The following is a 24,054-nucleotide window of genomic DNA, read 5'->3' as shown; positions in this document are numbered from 1 at the left end:
CACAACATACAGGACAGGTGGCGCTCTCTTAGCTACGCAGGTCTCAGCAAGGAAAAAAATAAAAAATTTCAAAAACAAATTCTACGACACCACAGTCTCACTATTGACCTTGCTGTAAAATGCACAAAAATCTGGAACATCTGGTTTTTGGTCAAATTCTGTGGATTCACTCAAAAAGGAAAGACAGGCAAAGGGTTCACTGCACCAAATTGTGCGACATGTTCTAGTACATGTTAGACCTCAGTAGATGGTTGTATCTCCAGGCTTGTACTGTTAGGAAACACTGACCACGACCAGCAACCTTTTACACAATTTCATAAACACTCGTGGTCCAGTCACTGGCGCTTTTATTTCCCTTCTTCTGGTCCAGAGAAGAACAGAAAAATGGACAACCAAGAACCCCCCAAAAATAACAGACACAGACAGGGCCCGGGGACCCCAAAAATAAAGGACACAGACAGGACCCGGGAGACCCCATACAGTTCTTGTAAAATCTGCAATCGCCAGACAAAAACTTAGGCTCGCAGAATTTTGGCCTGGTGACTTCTGGCACAGATGTGATGATGGCCTTACTATGACCGGACACTCGGAGGTAATAAATGGTTCTCCGTCTACAGGAATTCGGCAAGGCCTGCTTAGTGCTATCTGCTTTATAGACCTTCTCAAAGACAGATTTGAGATTTTTTTCTTAGTTTTTGCCTCGAGGAGTCGTCGTCGTCTCTAAGAGATCATCACCGTGTTACTGTACAACAACCTCACATTACCTGGTCATGACAGAGGCAACGCAGACCTGGCAAAGTCACCGGCCACAAGGGACAGGTTTACATCGCCCCCTTGTGGCCTATCCAATGTACAGGACTTTGGGTGGTGTTAGGAGTGTTCTCCATGATACATGTAGAAACAAAGTGGTTTGATACAAAGTGAATGAGAGATTATTTAACCACAAACATACAAAGCTGCCGCTCTCCTGGGACGGGTATAGAAAGGTCTCTCCATATATTATATTTTCTAAGCCTACAATGTAACGGTATATAAAGAGGTTTCTTTATAGATGACATACTGTATATACAGGGAAAGAAAGCTCTCTTGTAGGCCGCACTTACCTACCTTATAGTACATGGCGACACAACACAACTGTCAGGCCGGTGCGGAGCCATAACCGACAGCCGCACGCTGCACACGGCGACAGGTTTTATTACTTCAGGCCTATTAAAATACATTGTGAGCAAAAATCTAACAGCCTAAGTCTTATGCACATATAAGATGGGGTCCTCTCTCCATATTCTGATATTTATCGTACTATAAGGTTACGCAGTGACTTTGGCCTTGACTGTAGCTTTAAATTGTCAGCACCTAGTCATGGGGCCACGTGTCACTTTACTGCAGCGCTGCGGCGGTAATATGTGCAGCATCATACGTGTTAGGCCTCATGCACATGACCGAGTGTGCAGGTCGAGTCTCTCCCAATGGGGAAGGGGGGGTCTGATGTTCCCTTCTATCCTGATGATTATAGTGCATGGCCTTTCCAGGGACTTTCCCAAAAGGAAGGGGGGAATGGAACGTCACCTATACTAACCCCCACCCCCCATCATACTTACCTGTCTTCTGCTCCAGACCTTCTTCAGGGCTGCCACCTTGATTTTTGATATCTGCTGGCTGTCCACGCCTGTGCCATAGAGCTGGAGTGCCGGCCGCCCAGATGTGCCGTCCTGTGCCTAGAAGGTCTGGACTGAAAGACAGGCACATATGATGGGGTGGTGGGGGTGAGAGAGGGAAGTAGTGCAGGGGGTGTCAGTGAGAGAGGGAGGGGGTGGGAGTCAGCTCTGAGTGAAGCCCAAGGCCAAGCCCAAGGAATATGGCCATATAAACTAATACAGAAGATGCTCATAGAGAGCCCAGAAATCACTCAGAACCCTGCTAAAGGTACTTGGGTAACCTTATAATTGTTTTAAAAAAAAAATTTTTTTTTTTGGTCTGGAAAACCCCTTTAATTTCCATACAGGTGGGCACACAACGCGCAGCCGCCTGGACCCATAGAAGGAGCGGATAGACTCACTCCTGGATTTTCAGGTTTTTCTTGATTCTGGAAAGTCCTGTAAACAACTTGTTTTTTTCCATTTTCATGAAACTCTTGGACTTGCCGGATCTTGTCATCAATTCAATCATGTTATTAGAGGCCTTGGTTTCACAGAGAGGCGGCTGAAAGTCTACAGGTAGAAATGGGTGGTCTCCTCGAGACAAATCCCTCCCGGGGACCCTATTCTGGGCAGTTGTAGAGAGGCTGGATATCCCTTTAATAAGGGCCTCAAGAAGTGGAAAACCCCTTTAATGGAGGTTGTAGATCTATAACACGACATGAGCCCAGAACACCCACCAATGGTATAGAATGAAATGATATCAATAGAGAAAGCGATTTGTGCTCCTTATTTCCGGTCATTGATTTCGGTCTCCACCGTTAGATAAGAGGTTGGTTAATCTGTAAGGACCCGGGAGGAGAAGAATAAATCACCACAGACCGGAGAGACAATCACTTTGGAATAGGGACAGGAGAAACAATAAGTAATCCATCAGATCCGTCACGAGAAGAAAACACTCATTACAAAGTCATCGAGATTATTCCTCTTATTCAAACAAGTGCGTTACATTCTCCGGGGCAGGGGGGTATCATTGACCCAATGCAAAAAAAAAAAAAAAGAAAACACAAATACTTATAGGACAAAAAGCAACACCAGAAGGGTCCGGTCATAGGACCACCAGGCACGACGGACTGACCAAGAGGGCTACAAAAGTGGATGGAATTCATTGAGGTATTTGTGGCCAAACCAAGTGATACAATGTTACTACAATGTTACAGACATATCTCAGATGTTATTGGCCCCATTGGTTTGTATTGGGTTCGTGCCTTGGACAAATCCATTGAACGTTCCGTTTTTTTTAATAATCTGTTTCAAACAATCCAGACACGTGAACCTGCTCATTCATGGACATTGTTTCAAATCAGCATTAGACATTTGTCGAGTTCCCGGACTGCAGACCCACAGTCATGGATTCTGGGTAACAATGAGCGGGAATATCCTGCACATCAAGAGGCAACACAAAAACTTCTAATAAATGGATGCCATTACACAGACACGGTCCAGACGGCCTCGTTTAAAGGGGTCTGTCCTGGAAGATTCCCTTTAATGTTTGAGGATGAACAGACATTGTGTTAAGCAGCAGAAACAGAGCTAACATTGAGAGTGCCCCAGGACATGGCACCGAGGAACAATGGAGGGATTATCTGTCTGCACAGGAGAGAAGACTACACTGCAGGTAAACTGGACGGACCACAATATGGAGATCCCTACAGAACTCACCGGTCCGGATGGGGGAATTGTAACAAAAACAAAAAGTTTCACATGCAAGGTTTATGGGAAGAACAGGACATGTAATGCAGCCAAAATCAAAAAGGTCTCAAGAGCAAAGGAGGGGTAGATACAATGACTTCTTCTGGATCAAAAACTACATCAAAAACATTGTCACCCAGATCTACAACCTGGAACTCCCTTGAAAGTGGGCAAAAAAAAAAAAAAATATATATATATATATATATATATATATATATATATATATGTCTTAACTTGGAACAATTTTTGGCAAATTCCAGCTTCTGTACCACTTGCCAACTTTTTTGACAGCGGGTGGAGCTGGGTGGGAATCTGGGCGGCCACATGTGAACACCTTGGTCTGCCAGACTGACAGTAAGGAGTTATAACACCAAGTTCCTGAGTGGGTTGGATTTGAGTCCAGGTGCACCGACATGTGTAAGAGCCTTGGAGTAATTCTGGATCGTTTGGACCTCTTGGGAATGAATTAAGACTGGTGTAAGAATCGCCAGTCTTCATAAATCCCACCCACCCCATGTGTGAATTCACCCCAACACCAGTCTTAAGTGGTTTTAGTGGGTGACCTCCACCAATCTGATACCGATGGCCTATATAACCCCCCCCCCCCCCTTAAATCATGCAGTATGGGTCCCATTGGAGGGTCTTCTCCCCCGTGTCCAGCACCCGTATGACCACTCAATGGGCAGCCTTGTTTTACTGTCCTTGATACTTTGTGTTTGTGCGTCTGACCTAGAATGTACCTTATAGACGTCCTCTATTCGCTTCCTCCTTCCCTGCAGTTTCCGCCAACAATCCAAAAACATTCAGAGGTTTCCTATAAAACTGGTCTGTGCGGAGCAGAGTTCAGCGTCCCCTGCACAGTCGGCTCTGCTACATCAGCGGACACAATGCTAAGTGATACGGTCGGACTATTGTCTGAAGGTTCTCACATGTCCCATTGATGTGGGTTTTTGGGATTTTTTGTTTTATTACATAGGGAACCACAATAGTCAGAAGTGACTTACAGTAATAAGGCGGAGGAGGATTATCAGGCGGCGGCTTCTCCTAACAAATGCTGCAGGTTCTTTATGTTTTGTGTATTTTATGTCTCCTAAAACCTTCTTCGATGTAATAACATTTTAGGGGCTTGTTATGGCTTTTCAAATTTATAGCACAACCTAATACCTAGTACTGCTTATCATTACATCACTTTATTATTCTACTTTTAGGTTTCAGCTCCGCATAGCAAAAATCAGCTAAAAAAAAACTGCAGCAAAAATGCATCAAGATTTTGATGTGTGTACTAAATATCATAAGCCGGTTCTGGTGACAGTAACCTATCTATCTGAAGGGTTGGGGTGATATGCTGGTTCTGGTGACAGTAACCTATCTATCTGCAGGGCTGGGGTGATATACTGGTTCTGGTGACACTAACCTATCTATCTGCAGGGCTGGGGTGATATGCTGGTTCTGGTGACAGTAACCTATCTATCTGCAGGGCTGGGGTGATATGCTGGTTCTGGTGACAGTAACCTATCTATCTGCAGGGCTGGGGTGATATGCTGGTTCTGGTGACAGTAACCTATCTATCTGCAGGGCTGGGGTGATATACTGGTTCTGGTGACAGTAACCTATCTATCTGCAGGGCTGGGGTGATATGCTGGGTCTGGTGACAGTAACCTATCTATCTGCAGGGCTGGGGTGATATGCTGGTTCTGGTGACAGTAACCTATCTATCTGCAGGGCTGGGGTGATATGCTGGGTCTGGTGACAGTAACCTATCTATCTGCAGGGCTGGGGTGATATGCTGGTTCTGGTGACAGTAACCTATCTATCTGCAGGGCTGGGGTGATATGCTGGTTCTGGTGACAGTAACCTATCTATCTGCAGGGCTGGGGTGATATGCTGGGTCTGGTGACAGTAACCTATCTATCTGCAGGGCTGGGGTGATATGCTGGTTCTGGTGACAGTAACCTATCTATCTGCAGGGCTGGGGTGATATGCTGGGTCTGGTGACAGTAACCTATCTAGCTGCAGCCCCTTCAATAAGATGACCATGGGGGATACTGAAAGCTGGACCACCGATCTCATATTGTTGGCCATACAAGGCCATTGAGGTGACATAAAGGGCTTGTGCAGTTATGGGGTTTATTCTCTATACACAGGACAAGTGCCCGATCCTTTATGTAGATGTGAGGTTTAGGATGAGACACTTATTCCCAGTCCTATGGATGGCACAATCCCTTTAATTGTTCGCATATGTCCCCGATCTGGGAGAAAACCTAATGTGAACGATGACAACATCTGCAGAAAAGAATTGAGAACAGAAAATCTGTATTACACGAGTAACATCCAACTCTCTACCCATGGGGGGCGCCAGTGACCCAAGGTCATACAATAGGTTTACTAGAAGGCGTTTGTTTCATCTTGGCCATCGATTTATAGGAACCAATGTATAGTCACAGTCACTATAGTGCTGGCTCCAGGCTACAAGGGGTTACATTCTAGGCATATTTGGGAGATGCCATAGTGACGTGTGACAAGTCTCAGACTGGATCTGCACACGATGCCAGAAGACTATTCATAAAGGGAAACAGTCAGCATTACAGGCGGCCCCAGCTCTATACAGGGAGACTGTCAGCATGTAATGCAGGATCAGACTAACGGGCTGCACCTTGTAGAGCGCCTTCTGCCCTTCTTATTAGTCTGCACTGAAGCTACATTGTAACAAATGACAACACTTTATTTGTATGCAAATTAGCTAAAAAGTGCTTTCCCGAACGGATTACCGACGCAGATGTGAGCGAGGCCAAAGACGCCAAGTCCCCGGCGCTAATCTGGAGCCAGAAAAAATCTGGGAAATTAGGCAAAAATGACCGACTGCAGAGATCAATATGGGAGAACAGTCAGATAAGAATTCAACATGAAAAGAAGTGCGGCGGAATATCTACGTGTCTGAAAACAGAAAATTTACAAATTAGCCGCCAATATTTAATATGGAGAAAAAAATACCGTGAAAAACGCAGCACATCATCAGGCTAAGACCCCACGTTACGGAAAAGCAGTGTTTTTGTTGCAGATTTTTGAGATTGAGCAGGAGGGAGACATAGAAGAAGCGTCCTAGATATTTCTTATTCCTTTTGTAGCCATTTTTGACTTTGGCTCAAAAAAATGCAAAAAAAAAAGAAGATCGACATTTCCACAACATGGTGCAAACTCAGCCTGAGGCCCGGCTCACATCTGCGTTCCGGAAAAAAAAAGCAGCTACCTAAGCAAATTACATAGACTATAATGGGGTCCTTGTGGTTTCCGCACAGACATGCGGAGAGAATAGTGCTGCTTGCAGGAAACCGAGCGGAAACCACACGGACCCCAATATAGTCTATAGCAGGGGTAGGGAACGTACGACTCTCCAGCTGTTGCAAAACTACAACTCCCAGCATGCATACTTGCTCTGCTGTTCTTGGAACTCCCATGGAAGTGAATGGAGCATGCTGGGAGTTGTAGTTTCACAGCAGCTGGAGAGCCGAAGGTTCCCTATCCCTGGTCTATAGTGTCCGCGGGTTTCCCAGGTACCTGCTTTTTAATGTGTATAGGTTTCTGTTTGGGGGGTCCCCAATTGGAACAAAAACCTGAACGCAGATGTGACCTGGGTCTCACCGAACTTCGCTACCTGGGGCCTTATAAAACAGTTTTTTTAGATGCAGGAAATATCATTTGATGCTGAAAATGTGCAAACTATGTCCTGTACAGTCACCTCTGACACCCCCGGAGCTGTGGGGCCGAGTGTGGGGGAGAAAATGCAAAGAAGAGATTTGCACAGAACAGATTTTTAGTTGCAGAAAATACAATATTATGTTTAAAATATGCAAAATAAGCCAAGTGCTGCCAACTATAGGAACCCCAGCACGGCCTCAGCACTGTATGGCCAGGTATAGGAATAGAACCATAAGGCTGCTTATAATAGACTGTACATAATGTGCCACCATCTATTGCAGCCACAGCACTGTATGTCCAAGTATAGGAATAGAACCATAAGGCTGCATATAATAGACTGTACATAATGTGCCGCCATCTATTGCAGCCACAGCACTGTATGGCCAGGTATAGGAATAGAACCATAAGGCTGCATATAATAGACTGTGCATAATGTGCCGCCACCTATAGCAACCTCAGCACTGTATGGCCAGGTATAGGAATAGAACCATAAGGCTGCATATAATAGATTGTACATAATGTGCCGCCATCTATTGCAGCCACAGCACTGTATGTCCAAGTATAGGAATAGAACCATAAGGCTGCATATAATAGACTGTACATAATGTGCCGCCATCTATTGCAGCCACAGCACTGTATGTCCAAGTATAGGAATAGAACCATAAAGTTGCATAAATCAGACTGTGCATAACGTGCCGCCACCTCCGCCAGCCCCAGCAACATCAATGAACTTACCCAAAGTCCATAGTAAAGCAGCCGGCGGAGCCTCCTGGTGCACAATAGTAACTATCCATAGAAAGATTCTAAGACTTGTCCCAGATCTGAAGGATTTGCATGTGCCGGCGTTGCGAGCCCGGCCGAGGGTCTCTCCTACCCCAGCCCCATTCACATTGTTCTTACCTATTTTCCCAGCATTGCTGCAGATGTTGCCTGAAGATCACAGAGCAGAGAAGAGGAAAGAGATCGAGGAAGTGCTGAGGTTTCCTCCAGGATCTCACGCCTGCTGCTGCTGCTGCAGCTTGTAAACTTTCTGATGCCAGTTACTTGGAGCTTCACTTCCTCGTTGGTTTCAATGCAGGAAAAAATAAAAATAAAAAAAATCTTCCAAACTGGAATTTGAGTCTAAAACTGAGACTGGCGAGCGAGGACTGACCCAGGAAAGCTGCCCATTCACACCAAGAGGACTCCGCTGCTGGCAGCCATTAACATTAGTGTAACCTGAGACTTCTTGTTAAAAAACCTCCCCAACTTCTTGTCTTCACTGCATTGTTAACCCAATAATCCCCGCCTTGTAGTTACCGACCTGGAGGCAGCAAGTTCAGGGATTGTTGGAGATCTCAGCGCTCCTTCAGAATCTCAGCAATAAAGTATCCAAATTCTGAGTAACTTAGTAACAATACAAGCGATACATTCCCTTTAATTCGGAATCTGACAGTATACATGTCTGTATATGAGCATGGTCTCTAAATGGCGCCCCCATGTGGCCGAGCTAAGAGCGCTATGGGAATTTTTCAGATTTTTTTATTTTGTTTTTTTCAGACCCAAACATTGGCGCTGGGCAACTGAATGCGACTAGGAATACCAAGTGCCCTTAAAGAAGCTGATCAGCGGGGGTGCGGAGAACCAGACCCCCTAAACTGATATCCTAAGGATATTGCAGCCTCCCAAAACCCCTATTAAAGAAAACAGATTTCCATCCATTTTTTTAAAAAAATGTATTAAAACCAGATTAAATCTAGCAGGTTTTTCAAAAAAAAAAATTTGTTCCAAATGTAGATTTTTTTATTCTGTTTTCTGTGCCGGATTCTGGGGGCGGCCATCTTGTCTGGGCTCCTCCTCTGCTCTGTTAACAGCATTTAGTGATCTGCTTTACAGCACAGTCCTGCCATAGGCGGCAATAGTCTGGAGCCGACTCATTGGGGTCTATCAAAGAATGTTCTAGACAAGCCCAGTGAAGGGAGAAGTACGTAAGCTGCGACTGATCCAATGAAAAATCCTACAGAATTAGTAGCAGTGCATTATTGGGCTTAGTGGTCAGAGTGAAAGTTGCAGGTTTTTTTTTTTTTTTTTCCATTTAGATAGTGACATGGAAAATTAAAAAAAAAAATCTACATATATTTAATTCTGAAACTTTGTTTAAGAAATAGGTCAATAGGGAAATGAACATTTTTGTAATCTACTTTATTAACCTATCTAACTTCCTGCTCATGGAAATCAGGCTGTGAAGATCGCATTAGTAATGATGTAACTAAGCAATGCCAGGAGACTACGGCCGTGCACCTGAGCTCAGTGCAGGAGGGGAAATATGTACCGGTGATACAAAGGTCTGCAGACTTATAATGAGAATGTGACTGTCTGTTTTCTATTACAAAGGAAGTTAGATAGGTTAATGAAGAATAGTGAAAAAATGTTCATCAAACACCCTCAATACACTTACAACACATATATACATGGGCTTTGTGCAGCGCCCAGACACATAATACATACATTGCTCAGTGCACAGTTTACCGCACATATGGATAATAGTATATACAGATTCCAGGGTACTATACAGTTACCATCATATTATGTCTATGTATGTATATTATCAGACCTGTCCCCTACAGCACAATACAGGGCCCAGGATGCCAAGTTTATAGCCTCACATGTAGCCATATAGCCCCCACCTGGGGCACGTAGGCCACTCCCCTAGGATACAATGTCTGCTATATAATACCAGGCCTTCAGAAAGTAATATATTACCCCTATTGTATTCTAGTAAGCAGTGAACCAGCTGCCCCTTATGAGGCCATCGATCACTCACCTGTCCCTGGTGCTACTGCACTGTACTGAGCTGTGCTGCCCTCTACTGGTGGTGCTGGTGGGTGTCCGGTCACTGATTGGCTCCTTTGGGTCTTTATATTATAGGAAATGTGAGGAGATTTTAGTTCTGGAGTCTTCAGAGTCTTGTCAATTCTTCAGTAGACGAAGTACAGATTGGAATTTGACAATTTGTTCATTTAAAGGGATTCTACCACTAAAACACTTTTTTTTCTAGTTACCACGTCGGAATAGCCTTTAAAAAGGCTATTCGTCTCTTACCTGTGGAAGTGCTCTCCGCCGCGCCGTTCGTTCAAAATACCGGTTTGTACCGGTATGCTAATGAGTTCTCTCGCAGCGATGGGGGCGTCCCCATTGCAGCTCGAAAACTCACCGCAGCGCCGCCTCTCTGGTCTTCGGTGTCCTCCCCTTGCTTCTTCAGCGTCTGTCGGACGCCTGCGCAGTATGCTCTCTGTTCGGCGAAGATTGCCGAACGTACTGCGCATGCGCAAAAGTCCAGTGCCCGCACTATGGCTGGGACCGCAATTTCGCGCATGCGCAGTACGTTCGGCAATCTTCGCCGAACAGAGAGCATACTGCGCAGGCGTCCGACAGACGCTGAAGAAGCAAGGGGAGGACACCGAAGACCAGAGAGGCGGCGCTGCGGTGAGTTTTTGAGCTGCAATGGGGACGCCCCCATCGCTGCGAGAGAACTCATTAGCATACCGGTACAAACCGGTATTTTGAACGAACGGCGCGGCGGAGAGCACTTCCACAGGTAAGAGACGAATATATTCCGACGTGGTAACTAGAAAAAAAAGTGTTTTAGTGGTAGAATCCCTTTAAGCACGATTCACATGAAGGGGAAAATCATCCTGGGACGGCCATTGTGAGCGCACAGCGGGGGAGGTTATAGGCAGAGGCCTCACGTTGCAGAAACACAGCTTTTTTTTGTTGCAGATTTTGTTGTGTGTTTTTGAACTAAAGCCAAACTATTTAGGAAGCTTCTTATTCTCCTCCCTCCTGCTCAGTCCACTCCTCCGGGCTTTGGCTCAAGAAACTGCAGCAAAATCTGCAACAACAAAAAAGCTGCAACGTTTCTGCAACGTGAGGCCTAGGCTGAGTTCACACGGGGTATTTTGGTCAGGATTTCGAGGCGGAATCCGAAATCAATGGGAGCCGGTCAGTTCTTTTTACCGCGAGTGCTCTATTCCGGCTCCTGGAAGAAAGAAGCAACACGCTCATACTTCAGGCGGATGTCGCAGCCGATTCAGCCACGAGACGTCCTCCTGAAGACACTCCCTCCCGACTAGGCCCATTCACTTGGCTCCAGGTTTGCAATGTCTCGGACTCTGTTACTAAATGTGTCCTATTGAATATAATGGGGCAGATATTTTAGGACTGATGTTTGGACAATACGAGGGACAGGACTCGGCTGATTCATGGAGAGGCTTCGGCTTTCTCATAGAGTTTCAATTTTTCATATAAATATCTGTCTATAAGTATAAGCACACAAAAATGTTATATACTACGTATACTCAGTGATGTTGTGATACCTGTATATACTATGTATCCTGGGTAACATTGCAATACCTGTATATACCAAGTACCCCCGGGAACGTTGTGATACCTGCATATACTACATATCTGTGGTACCATTTTGTTACCTGTATATACAACACCCTTGGTAACATTGTGATACCTGTGTATATACTGTACTACGTACCCTCGGTAACATTGTGATATCTAAATTATTTTATATGAATATTGAGGATCAACATGAATAAATGTTATTGGTATTTCCGTGACTTTCCAGCGCCCATTAACACCAGATCACAATCGGCCGCCTGGAAGGGCTTTAGGAGTCCGGCACGGAGATAAATATTGAAGCTGGAGGGTAATTATAGGACGAGACTTCTGAGAGCTCTGCAGGGTTACACTTACATGGACACAAGTCACAGTTACTTTATAGATTTGCCATACATAATTTAGGACACTCTCAGCGATGCGAGCGAGTGGCCATGACGGAGCAGGTGCGGCCGCATCACCTTGTTATCGGGATAGACTATGGCGTCTTTGGCTGCGACAACACGTTGTATGGCCAAATGTCATGATGTCTTCATGGCCACCCTACAAACTCTTTAGCCCTGAGCAGGTGACTAGTAAGATGGTTGATGTAGGGTGACTGCACAATAGGGGGGTCCAGACTTTGGGATCTCTGGGCCACATTGGGAGACTTGTCTCAGGCCGTCCATTAAATACACAAACCCTAAGGAACGCGGACAAGGAAAAAAAAAAGTTAGTTACAATAATTTTCCTGATATCCACCAGCACCTACGTGAGAGGCGTCGAAGTTTAGAAATACCGAGCTCGGAAAATAACAAAACGGAAGCCGTACAAATGGCGAAATCTATGGTGTATAAATAGCGAGAACATACGCCTGTATCTTATGTGACGGCAGCAGAGAATCACAAAAACAATCTCATGGTTTATGTTCTAGTCGCATTCATGGCCGTATAGGATCGGGGGTTGGACGCGGCGATCTCCACAAGCCAGGGCGTAGTTTTAGTAGTCGCACCTAGACCTTTAGGGGCCACATACTGTCTGCAGACACTGGAGCTATAAATGGCGCATAAGATGTCGGGACCTTGCACAAAGCTTTTGTAAGATGCCCCCGAACCCGCACAAATTCATCTCGCGTGACTGCACAACCCTCTGCAGACAGACCTCAGACCACTTGTTCCCTTTCCATTGGCGGGCGAGACCACTTCTGTATACAGACACCCGAAACAAATACAAACTTATCATTGAAGGGGATTCATACGGAAGATTAAGTTTTCTTTGGCCTGCTCCATAAGATGCTTACAAACTGCGCCCATTACGATCTGTACAGCAGCCCATGAAGGACTAGAGGATTCATCTCAACTTTGTTTTCTAAGGCCAATGACATCACATCCATTGGTCACATGTTACAGCTCAGTCTCATTCAAATGATTGGGGCCAAACTGCAATATCAAGCCTGACCACTATCCAATGGGTGGCGCTGTGGTGCTATGTCGTGAAGTGGCCATAGAAATTAATATCATAGTACTGGGTAATCCCTTGAACAATATCGACAACCTGTCCTAATGGCTGAGGATCATTTCTACTGATTTCTACTTGTTTTCCTTGACTGACTCCATAGGATGAGCCCCCCCGACGTCCCAAGTGCCAGGAAGATGGCTGCCGGCCATGACGTCAACACGAAATCCTAGAAGAGTCCGTTAGGTAATAATAGACGTGCTAGGAATTCTGGAGCCGCTGGCGTATCGCCATTGTTAGAGTCTTGTTGTATCTCGTAAAATATTAAAGCCGCATGTCCCGCCTTTCATCTCGATACAAATTACATGGCGTAAGGTTTCCTGTGAGCGCGTGCTACATGGCGAACGCAGATTATTGTGGCGGTTACTCACAAGGATGATGGACCGATGTAAAGGGGAGGAGGAGCAAAGATTAGGAAATATAACAAAGAGTTAATAGAATGGAACACAATGTAACAATGTAACACTATACACCATCAGGCAACTTTTATTATACACCCTCTTTCCGTATCATCCCCATAGGATTGACTGTACAGTGTCAGGTGGAGGTTTTTGGGGTCCTCCAGCACCACCAAGGAAACAGACCATTGAACCCTCGAAATTTGGCATCTTCTGCTGGACCTTATTGTGTGACTTTTACCGTTTTGGCTGATGAATGGTCACATCAATGCAACAAACCAAACGTAGACTGCTCACGTTGGATATTTCCGGACGGCTGCTGACCAGGGTTTAGCATGATGGGCCATTGGACCAGTCACCTTGCACTGCCCCTAGATTTGCATCTGTATTTTAAGAAAGCACTTAATCCTGACCACCAAGCCTAATACTAGACTGAGACATGACAATTCTCTCCCCCTTCCCTGACAAATCTCTCAATGACTTGGCTCCAGACTATTGCTCTCTAGGGGCATGACCACGCTGTAAAGCAGATCACTAAATGCTGTTAACAGAGCAGAGGAAAACCTCAGGCAAGATGGTTCCCGAGCGTCAAACGCCCCACTGATCTCCAACTGCTGACCTGATGGACAACACGGCCATACTACAATTCATTCCTATTAGTCATGTCATGATCGGTCGGTGTCCATGTAGCAAGACCCCCAGACTCTTATCACACAATGTACGATGATGGGACACCCCTTTAAGAGAACATCTGCTGTAATAACCCCCTTAAAACCCTTCACTATACAAAAACAGGGTCCTGGTCTGACCTCCGGGCTCCAAGGTCTTCTCCTGACCCATTCAGTATAGGATCCAATGATCTAGGCGGGGACCCCTGCGGTAGGGACCCCCCAACCCCCAATGGTTCAGTCCATACAAAGCAACAAACGTGGTTTTAGAAAATTTATCCATCTTTACAGACATTAAAATGGTTTCCTTTACAAACACTGAATCTTTTTTTTTGTTCAGATCACTTAGTAAAACATGAATCGCTTAGTGACGCAAATCCTCAAACTATCGATCACCAGTATTATATAAAAAAGCAAAAAAAATTAGGAACAAAATAAATGACAGAATCCCACAAGTGACGCCGCGTCTGAATCATTTGCTACATGTAAAACAATCGCTTTCTTCACTGCCAAAGCTGCAAATCATAAGATGCAGGTTATTGGGATTTTATTTTTTTGCGTCTGTCCCTGGTGCCAAAATCAGCAGGTTTGACCTTCAAAAATTCCAGTTCTCGTTCCAAAAAAGTAAAAAGTGAGCCATGAGGTTTATGGGTTTCATTATTAAATAGCAGAACAGTATCCAATACATTAAAATATAAAAAAGTACAATTCGTGTTCAGTAGCGGTGGGCCGGGCGGGAAGGAGCAGAAGCTTCCGGAGAAGAAGCTCAGAGGTTTTTTTGTTTGGTTAAGTTCCTGTCGGAATTTGTTCCCCCGTTGACTTGTAACGCGTCGTCCTCGGGTCGGCTGTATTCTTGTTTCTGGCGGCGGATTTCTTTGTAGCGTAATGTGATGTCTCTGTAGGGGGAGGAGAAGAAAAATAGCAACATTGTCAATCTATAGGACATTAATGGGGTTTTGGGGTGTTACATAGCTGATCGGTGGGGGTCCCCCATACAACAGAGAGAGCAAAGTTCCGAAGTTCAGCCCCATCACTTGAATGGGACTGAGCTGCCAACAAAACACTAGCTGCATGAATGTGATGCCACTAGCTGGTGAACCAGACTGCTGTTCTGTGCAGGATCCCAAGTTTTAGGATCCCGGCCTCATAGGCAGGTAAAGCCGGCGCCGGCTGAGTCCGCTCACCTGATAAAGAATCGCCACGCCGTCCACACCAAGCCCAGGATAATTGCCAGAAACCAGCACTGTGTGACATAGAACGGTAACGGTAGTGTTATAGTTAAAGGGTCGTATTTTACAACAATGAGGAACTCCGTCACGGTGATGGCGGCCACCATCCACGCCTGCTGGCCCAACTTCTTGTGGAACTTCCTGGAAAGTAAAATGGGAACAAATTAGGTTTTGTTGGGGTCAACATTCTAAACATGAACTTAACTGCAAACTCAGTCACCACCTGGTAATCCATCAATTCAAGAGCAGAGCTGGGGGTAGGAGGGAGGTGAAGCTGCAGATTAAAGGCTTGTTCCTCGGAATAATAAATACTTAAGACAGGTCATGGGTCGTGGATGGGGTGTGACCCCTGGGACCCCCGCTGACTGGCTATTTGATGAAGCTGCAGTGCTCACAAGCGCCTCCCCCTGTGCAAATGAGGTCACGATCATAGGTGGCATAATACAGCAGAAGCTCAGTCTCATTCAAGTGAAAGGGGCTGAGCTGCAATAGCAAGACACTATAATATGTGCTCGCTAGTCCGTGACAAATACTGAAGAGCCGCAGCCGCTCACTGCCCGCCCTGTGTGCATATAGAGCAGGCGGGAAGGGGTTAAAGCTACGCTATGTAAAGTTTTATAAAGGCATCAATGTCTGCGGTACAGAACACCGGTATTCATAGGGTTAACATAGATTAACCCCCCTCCCCCGAGGTCTTTAGGGAACAATTACGAAGGTGTCCCTGCCCTTGTTGCGATTCCTTTTTCACTATTGGGTCTTGAAAAAAGGTTTGCACAAAATGCAAAGGGAAGGCGCGAGATCCCAGGCAGAGATCCCAGGCATCGAAATACAAAGCTCAATTCTGCCACCTAGTGACGCTCAAGTGAAGTACAAGAAGGTTATCAGAGTCTGCAGAGTCCACGTCCCGCACTCCGAGGCCATAGAAGTCATCTGAGGTTCCTTTTTGGGCCATTATAAATCTTGCTCGCCGCATAGGCCCCTTCCATGATGTTTAGCAGCGCCGTAGGTCGGGGGGGTTCGCTAGTTACAATGAAATGAATATGACAAGGTGGGGATTATAATAAGCGGTCGCTGCTGTGCTCATATAACCGATGACCTCACCGGCCACTAGGTGTCCCCCTTCCCTATACCTCGCTCTCCTGCCTGGGCGCCATCTCCAGTAAGTGGGGGCAGGAGAGGGGCGCAGATGGTGCTGATCTTCCTGCAGAATTAACCCCTTCCTGCCTCAGAGGCAAAGTTGGCTATAGTATGTATACAGTATACAGCTACAATGTTCTAGCTCAATCTGCAGCCACAACCATCCTTTGCATCTTGCATTGGTTTTGCTATCATCACGGTCAAGCATTACAATGGCGGTACAAGGCGGCGCACGGTGCACAGCTCTCCAGCACGGTCTTACAGTCCCCCACAAACCTGTTGCTCTAGATAGTCGTGCCAGTACAATGCACAGAAGAGGACTGACACATCCAGATTACATGTCCAGGATACTCAGGAAAATTGTGGCTGCAACACTGTAGTCTGCACAGGAAAGGGTTACTATATGCAATGCAAGATGTAGAGTCGGGGGAAGGAGGTCCTCGCCCTTATAGTGACCCCGAATGGAGACGTCAGCTATAAGTAATGCAGCAAGATTGGGGCATTGTGAGGATTAGTCGGGGACCCCTGAGCAGAGGATGTACTTACAAGTCGTCCATGAAGTCGTAGATCTCCCTCATGGCCACGCCGCCCACGTTTACGAAAAACACCAACCGCAGCAACACCAGGTAATGCTCCGGGGGCATCCACAGGACGAACTTGAGGTAAAAGGTGTTGAGTTCTGCCAGTAAGAACTGCAAGAGGAAAACAGGGATCATTACACAGGAAGACACAAATAAACAGGGACAAGAACCGAGAAAAGACCCCAAAAAAGTCATTAATGGGGATAAGTGTCCGATCACGGCTGGGTTCCCCAGGAATCAGGAGGACGGGGAGCGAGTGTTCCCCTAAAGCCTTGTGATTGGGGCACTTGTAAGACCAACACTCTATTCACTTCTATGGGGCTGCCCGGGCTGTAATCTCCACCAGTGCCACATAGAAGTGAATGGAGCAGGGGTCAAAAGTGAAGGTGTGAACATGACGGCACAGGATGAGCAAGACATGGCCACCTCCTTACCAATAGTCTCCGTCCTGTCCTTGGGTTGAATCTGATATTGAAGTAAATTGCATTGAGCTGCAATACCATAACCAACCTGCGGACAGGAGTGGCGCTGTTCTAAGCTATAACCCCTCTGTATATAGCGGAGATACTTACTACAAATATAATGCCACACACTGCTAACCATCTGCGGAGATTGGACGCCGGCTTCCACTCGAACTTCACCCAGCTGTACGGAGTGAACTGGAAGGCGATTCGCTTCATTTTACCTCTAGAAGTGGAGAAGAGTCCGGGTCATGGTTTGGATCACGTATGTACCACGGTCTTTGCATAAGTCACCAATATCCCAGGGGGACAATACTACCGGGACCCCTGCTGATCAGCTGACTGACAAGTCTGCAGAAAGAGGACAGCTCTGTCCATGGTGTAGTGGCTGTAAGCAGTACTGCAGCTTCTTACCATTTAAAGGGGTGGTCCCGTTCCTATTTGTATTGCTTGGTATTGCTGATACACGGCGTGTAATGTAATATGCCATGCAGCTGCAGTATTAAAGAGGAGGGACTAGACATCCCCTTTAAGTGTCATACCATTAATAGCCCTTACACAAAGTATGGAGTAGAGCCCGATCCACGGCCGTCACTCACTGGATCTGAGGATTGGTTTTGCACACATCATATGACAAGTTTTCACTATTCCGGTCATCACTGGGTCACCTTATCACAGGCTGTCGCTCGTACCTACCTGTATGTAGGAATGTTCCACAGGCCCTGCCATTTGTACGGTTTCATGGAGAGCCACTTTAAGGTCTTCATACCACAATAAATCCCAAATCCGTTGCACAGCAGCACGTCCATGATCCACTAAAAAGCGCAAAAACGGAGAATCAATACTAAACCTCTTACTATATGTCAATGGGTTCTCCAGGCTGTAGTCCTACATCTTGTCTTATAGCTGACGATGGACGCCAAGGATGACCAAGAGCCCGGGACGGACAGAACCCTTATTTTGGGTACAGGTGATCCTGCCCCTCCCTGCTAGTACTTTGCATGGACAGTCCCTTATCTTAATTTAAGCTTCCTGTATAGGAAAAGCAGCCCAAAAATAGTGCAGAGGAGATGTAGGAAACGCAGACATTTCCTGGTAAGACACAAGATGTTCTGCAGCAGCAGCTCCATGCGCAGGATACAGGCTGCACACTATGGATAAGGATATGCAATTCATCTATACAAGCAAGTTCTCAGGTTAAAGAGAAGGGTCCTCGGGTCTGTACAGGCAGAGGGTTTAGTGTCCCGGATTGCCCTGTTTTATAGTCCTAAGCGCTACTTATCTCATCAGACTCCTGTTTGTTGTTCCTTGTGCTGGTGCCGATCCTCACTGAGGCCGAGGACGTACACCCCGACTTCACTGTGCAAGTTCCAGAGCACTGACGCATGGGCACTGATGCCAAGGACGTACACCTCAAATTCATTGTGCATGATCCAGAGCAATGACGCATGGGCACTGATGCCGAGGACGTACATCCCGACTTCAATGTCCATGATCCAGAGCACTGACGCATGGGTACTGATGCCAAGGACGTACACCCCGAATTCATTGTGCATGTTCCAGAGCAATGACGCATGGGCACTGATGCTGAGGACGTACACCCCAACTTCACTGTGCATGTACCAGAGGACTGACACATGGACACTGATGCGGAGGATGTACACACAGACTTCACTGTCCATGATCCAGAGCACTGACACATGGGCACTGATGCCGAGGACGTGCACCCCGACTTCACTGTGCATGTTCCAGAGGACTGACACATGGGCACTGATGCCGAGGACGTGCACCCCGACTTCACTGTGCATGTTCCAGAGGACTGACACATGGGCACTGATGCCGAGGACGTGCACCCCGACTTCACTGTGCATGTTCCAGAGCACTGACACATGGGCACTGATGCCGAGGTGAAAGCCTTTGGACTGCACCAGCACAAGGAGTACAGCAGCAGGGGGAGGATAAAGTGAAGCAATAATCAGACTTGGCCATTAAAACCCTAAACTGATCAAAGGTCAGTGGAAAATCCCAAAGATACCATCATGTGATTCCTGGGCCCAAACTTACGTGATCCCACCAGCATTCGCTGAAGTTGGGCAGCTGGTGCTCCAGGCTGTACTCCAGAAACTCGAACATGACGCTGATGATCATACACATCCACCAGTCTCTTATCATTAGTGTCTGCGGGGCGAGAGGACAGGGGTGAGGGGTCAGACAGAGATACAAGACTTACACAGTGCCGAAACGTACCCCGACATCAGGGCTGCGCGATTACGTCCCGAGCCAAGGTCACAATTAATCAGACACTTTATTATGACTAATAGGAATTATCGAAAGGTAGAAGTCAGAGCTTTTGTAGGGTAAAATTTAGGGGATATGTGGACCAAACGCCCAAACTGGAAGATCCCAAAGTATAATGAGTGGCGGCCTATGGAGAGGAGCAAATCTAAAGAAAACCCACAGCGTTACTCACCTCTCCTGGGCTCCGGATCCTCTTCAGACCCCCTGAATAAGGTCAGAAGGTCTCAGCGGTCCCCGATATAATTCAGGAGGCCAGAAGAGGACACAGACCAGCACCCCAGGTCACAGAGGGGAGTGACACTGTTTTTTAGGTTTGCTCCCCTCCCATAGGCCTCTGCTTATTATACTTTGGGGTCTGACGAGTATCCGGATGGACGGTCGGTTTGGTTATTTTTTGATGTACCCGAGACACAGTGACGGTGCCGTGTGCAGGAACACAAACCGCAAGCCACAACTTACTTTGATATACCAGCCGAGGAAGTGCGCAGGTACAAAGCCGTCCATCTTGTCCTAAAAAAGCAAAACATTACAAGTAGCAGAGCGGCCGGGTGCAACATTGTTATATCAGGGTGAGGACACTTATTCTTCATGGGAGAGAACAGGACACGTCACAAGTCTTGTCCATGACATTAGGGGTCTGTGCCGTTCTGGTACGCAGGGGGCCGACAGTATTAGGTCACATCTCCCACACGGACCCGTATTCCTGCTGTCCCAATCTGTGGCCCTGGTCCCTGTTTAGCAGTCACTGTGTCATTTCGGAGCTTTAATCTGATAATCTGAGACAGGTCGGGAACACAATGTCCGACGCCAGGTAATCTGTAAACTGACAGAGGTAGCAGAGTCTAAACCGCTTCAGCAAGAAAAGGTTGTGAGCGGAGGGTCCTGCAGCGCCGCCTTCTGACCGCACGGCACGGACATGCCGCTTACGGTAATTGCCTCCCCTACTTTTTGCTTGTCATTTTGTTACTGTGGTTTAGACAGAGAGATGACAAATCCTTTGCAATCCCTTCTAATCTGGGCTTGGACTGTCTGCTACGGGTTCCAGATGTGGAATGTCACACACGGGCTATCGGCGCTGTCATTTGTGTGTCTTAAGTGGCTGCGGGCACGCACAATAGATAAGTGGGGGAAGGGTCGCTGCTGTAGTGTCAGAAGAATGCTACAGCGAGGAAGCAACGCAATAGCAACGCACATTCCAGCTCCGGGGGCAGACATAGCTGCACGAGTGGGGAGAAGCATACAGAGGACATGACAGCAGCCTGTGCGGGATCCAAAGTAATCACAGGCCTGGTACAATGTAGGCTGTGGCAAAATATCAGGGCTCCTCAAGCTCCAGTATTAGACCAAATGCAGAAAAGCTGCGGTTCTTGTTGCAGAGTCTTACCCATAAGTTGTGGTAAGGGTCAGTTTTGTTGTTCGGATCATATATAAGGCAGTTTCCGCCATAATCTCTTTCGGGTAAAGGAACGCCCAATTTGGGGTCAATAAACTTCATGAATTGTCTTCCATCATGTACAGTCTGCAAAAAAACCCAATACATCATGTAGTATTGACACAGGCATACAGAGGGGTCAGTGCCCCTTTACCTTACATGTTCTGGGGCTATTATAATGGGAGCCTAGCGGCTTGCAAATTACAGAAGAATCCAACAATCTAATGTCTATAGGGGCCGTCAGGCAATACAGAAAGTGAACAGAAGATAAGCGGTGCCAAGGGAGAAAAGCAGCCGCTGATCCCACTAACCCCTGAGACCATACACTACACGTTACAGGGGTTTTCTGGGTTGGGGGTAGTTTTTATTTTTTAAACGAATGATCTATCCTTAGTTTAGGTCATAAGTATCTGATCGATCGGGGTCCAACATTGGAACCTGACACCAAACGCGTCGCCAAAACCTATCATGGAGCAGAAGCCTCTGTCCACTGTACAGCAGCCAGGCTGGAGCGCGGTAACTCGTGGAGGAGCTGCAATACTCCAGTATGGCCGGTATATAGAGGACTCCATCCCCTGGTGCGAGAGGTTACAGGATTGGTGAGGGGTCCTGCATTGGACTCTCACTGATATAAATAAGTCATTCGTATTAATGAATGAATTGCCGTTAACCCTTCATAATCTGATCAGCAGGGTGCGGTGCAAACCGTGAACATCACCACCATACTGGATCAGTCAGGCATTCCCTTATAGGAAGAGAAAAGCCGAATACAAGCTGGGAAAGAATGACGGACATCATTGTAGCCTGAAGAACCCCATAGACTACGAGGTTAATGGACCCTACAACACAATGTGATTATAGCCCAACTAGTCTGAGAAACCCCTTTAAGGCCTGACCTGGGAAATTTATAATAGTTGTTATGCCCATGATATGAGACGTCTTATAAGGCTCCTTACCTGAAAGAGGATGAAGATGAGGAAGAGCTCGTAGACCACGCTGACACACAGCCAGAACCGCCAGTAAGCTGAAAGACACCAATACGTTGTATATTAACGTGCGGCTGCTTTACTGCACTTAGAGGGCATGTCCATAGGACGGACACATTACAGAGAGGACGGTGACTTTGGCTTTTAGAACAGATCGTCGTTCTTTGGTTTCCCACAATACTTGTGAAATTATAAAAATAAATTGCTAACAATAATGGAATCCTAAAACACCCAAAACCCACCAAAATACCTGGATGAGGTCTGGAGAATGGTCCATCTTTAGCTTGTGTCACCCCGAAACACAGGAAAACCAGAATACTGGCCACAATCCCTCTGAAAAGACACAATGGAGGACAATACAGGATATAGATTTATTGGATACATTGTATCTAGGTTATATAAATACATTCTATTTTACTATCTCATCTCTATATACACATATATATTATACACTCCAATACAGCCCCTCCTGCACCAAATCTGCTCTGACCCACAGTCAAGGACCCGACAACCTCAGTGATCTCTTGCACCAAATTGTTAGCAGTCCCTTAGAAGGTGCGAGGTGTCGCCTCCATGGATCAGACCGGCTTTCCTTGATAATCAGATTGAGATCTGGAAATTTGGGGACCGGGCCGGCGCCTTCAATAACCTGCTGAAAGAGGCGACTGCCATTGGGGAATACAGATGCCATAAGGGGTGCGCACACCCTATAGGCCATAGGGCACTGGAAGACTCTTTCGGTGGGGGACAGGAGTCAGTACGAGCCCCCCGACTAGTCTGTAGTGTTGCAGCTCCATACCTGCCAGTTGCAATGCCCTGTCCCAGCACCTTATACAACATAACCTGGTTTTCGGCACCCCGAGACTGGATCAGACGGACCCATCTCCACTACTTACACACCCTGAGCCCCCCCGGCCACCAGGACCCTGCAGCCAGTCCACTTTTAGTAAATACTAACCACTACACACCAGGGACATCTCACAAGCCCTGACATCTTGTTCTGACCCGGTTGTCTAGCCCTTGTCCCCCTCACTTGCCCGTTTTTTCCTGTTTACAACACATTAACGTCAAGAACAAACGGCCGCTTGTTCCCCGATATATTTCCCTCACCCTTTGGCAGGCGTCCGTGTGACTGAAAGTTCACGTGACCTGGTTTTAATGTTATGGCAGTCCCCGGTCCCCTTGGTTGAACTTTTTGTCTACCTATTTTGTTTTTATCCCATATTCTGACGTAACAAACTGGAAAGTCCGGTCCCTTCTATCCTGGCGGCGTTTAGGCCGCTCTTATTGACATACAACGCAAAAAAAGTTACGGACAATGAGCGGCTGTCAGAATAAGAGACGGCTTGTGTCGCAACAAAACCGTCACAATACAGCGAGCCCGCGGGGGAGAAAGGGCTGAGGAATACAGCGACTGCAATATGGACCCGGGAATTACCGAGTGTCTAGGGTGATGTGTTATAGGCACAAACAAAGGTGGCCATGTTTGATAAGAGACGGGCTTGTAGTATTAATGTATTTGCTGCACAATTCATGTGAACTTGTCAGATACAAGACTAGCAAGCGACGGGTCAGGAAGGGTTGGCAGGGGACACCAGCAAAAACTTCCTCCTGTTCCCCGAACACCAGGAATAAACAGGAAACCTCCAGATCCAAGTGTGATAGAGTTATTAATAGCCGACACACACACGTACGTGTTCACACTGATCTCACAAATCTGTGCCAGGGGAAGGTAAGAACAAGTGAAGCAGATCTGAGGAGAACCGGAGGGACACAGCGCGCTCCTCGGGCACAAAGGAGTTAAAAATACAATGACTGTCATTTCCCGTAGGAGCCATCGGAGGAAGATTCAGACAAGGTCTGAGAGAAAGCCTTTGTGTCACCTGTGAGTCTGCAGACCGC

At 46.7% G+C, this 24,054-nt stretch overlaps 1 protein-coding gene across 2 annotated transcripts in view; it reads right to left on the bottom strand.

Moving 5' to 3' along the window:
- Positions 1-13,464: 13,464 nt before the first annotated feature.
- Positions 13,465-24,054, bottom strand: part of PTDSS2 (phosphatidylserine synthase 2) — a 28,656-nt gene continuing 18,066 nt past the window's right edge. Inside the window, exons 4-13 of one of the 2 annotated variants that reach the window (XM_075280825.1) lie at positions 22,403-22,485; positions 22,123-22,190; positions 21,119-21,253; positions 20,194-20,244; positions 19,501-19,614; positions 18,133-18,251; positions 17,548-17,662; positions 16,941-17,086; positions 15,213-15,398; positions 13,465-14,924 (exon numbers count right to left, since the gene is read on the bottom strand). In XM_075280825.1, coding sequence (XP_075136926.1) covers positions 14,795-14,924; positions 15,213-15,398; positions 16,941-17,086; positions 17,548-17,662; positions 18,133-18,251; positions 19,501-19,614; positions 20,194-20,244; positions 21,119-21,253; positions 22,123-22,190; positions 22,403-22,485 — 1,147 coding nt within the window. In that variant the 3' untranslated portion in view covers positions 13,465-14,794. The remainder of the gene's footprint in view (positions 14,925-15,212; positions 15,399-16,940; positions 17,087-17,547; positions 17,663-18,132; positions 18,252-19,500; positions 19,615-20,193; positions 20,245-21,118; positions 21,254-22,122; positions 22,191-22,402; positions 22,486-24,054) is intronic. The other variant, XM_075280824.1, reaches the window with a different exon arrangement.

Source organism: Leptodactylus fuscus, chromosome 7 (assembly GCF_031893055.1).
Source record: "Leptodactylus fuscus isolate aLepFus1 chromosome 7, aLepFus1.hap2, whole genome shotgun sequence".
Classification (NCBI taxonomy): Eukaryota; Metazoa; Chordata; class Amphibia; order Anura; family Leptodactylidae; genus Leptodactylus; species Leptodactylus fuscus.
The sequence above is the reverse complement of the archived record's forward strand: the minus strand, read 5'-3'. Positions and strand labels throughout refer to the sequence as shown.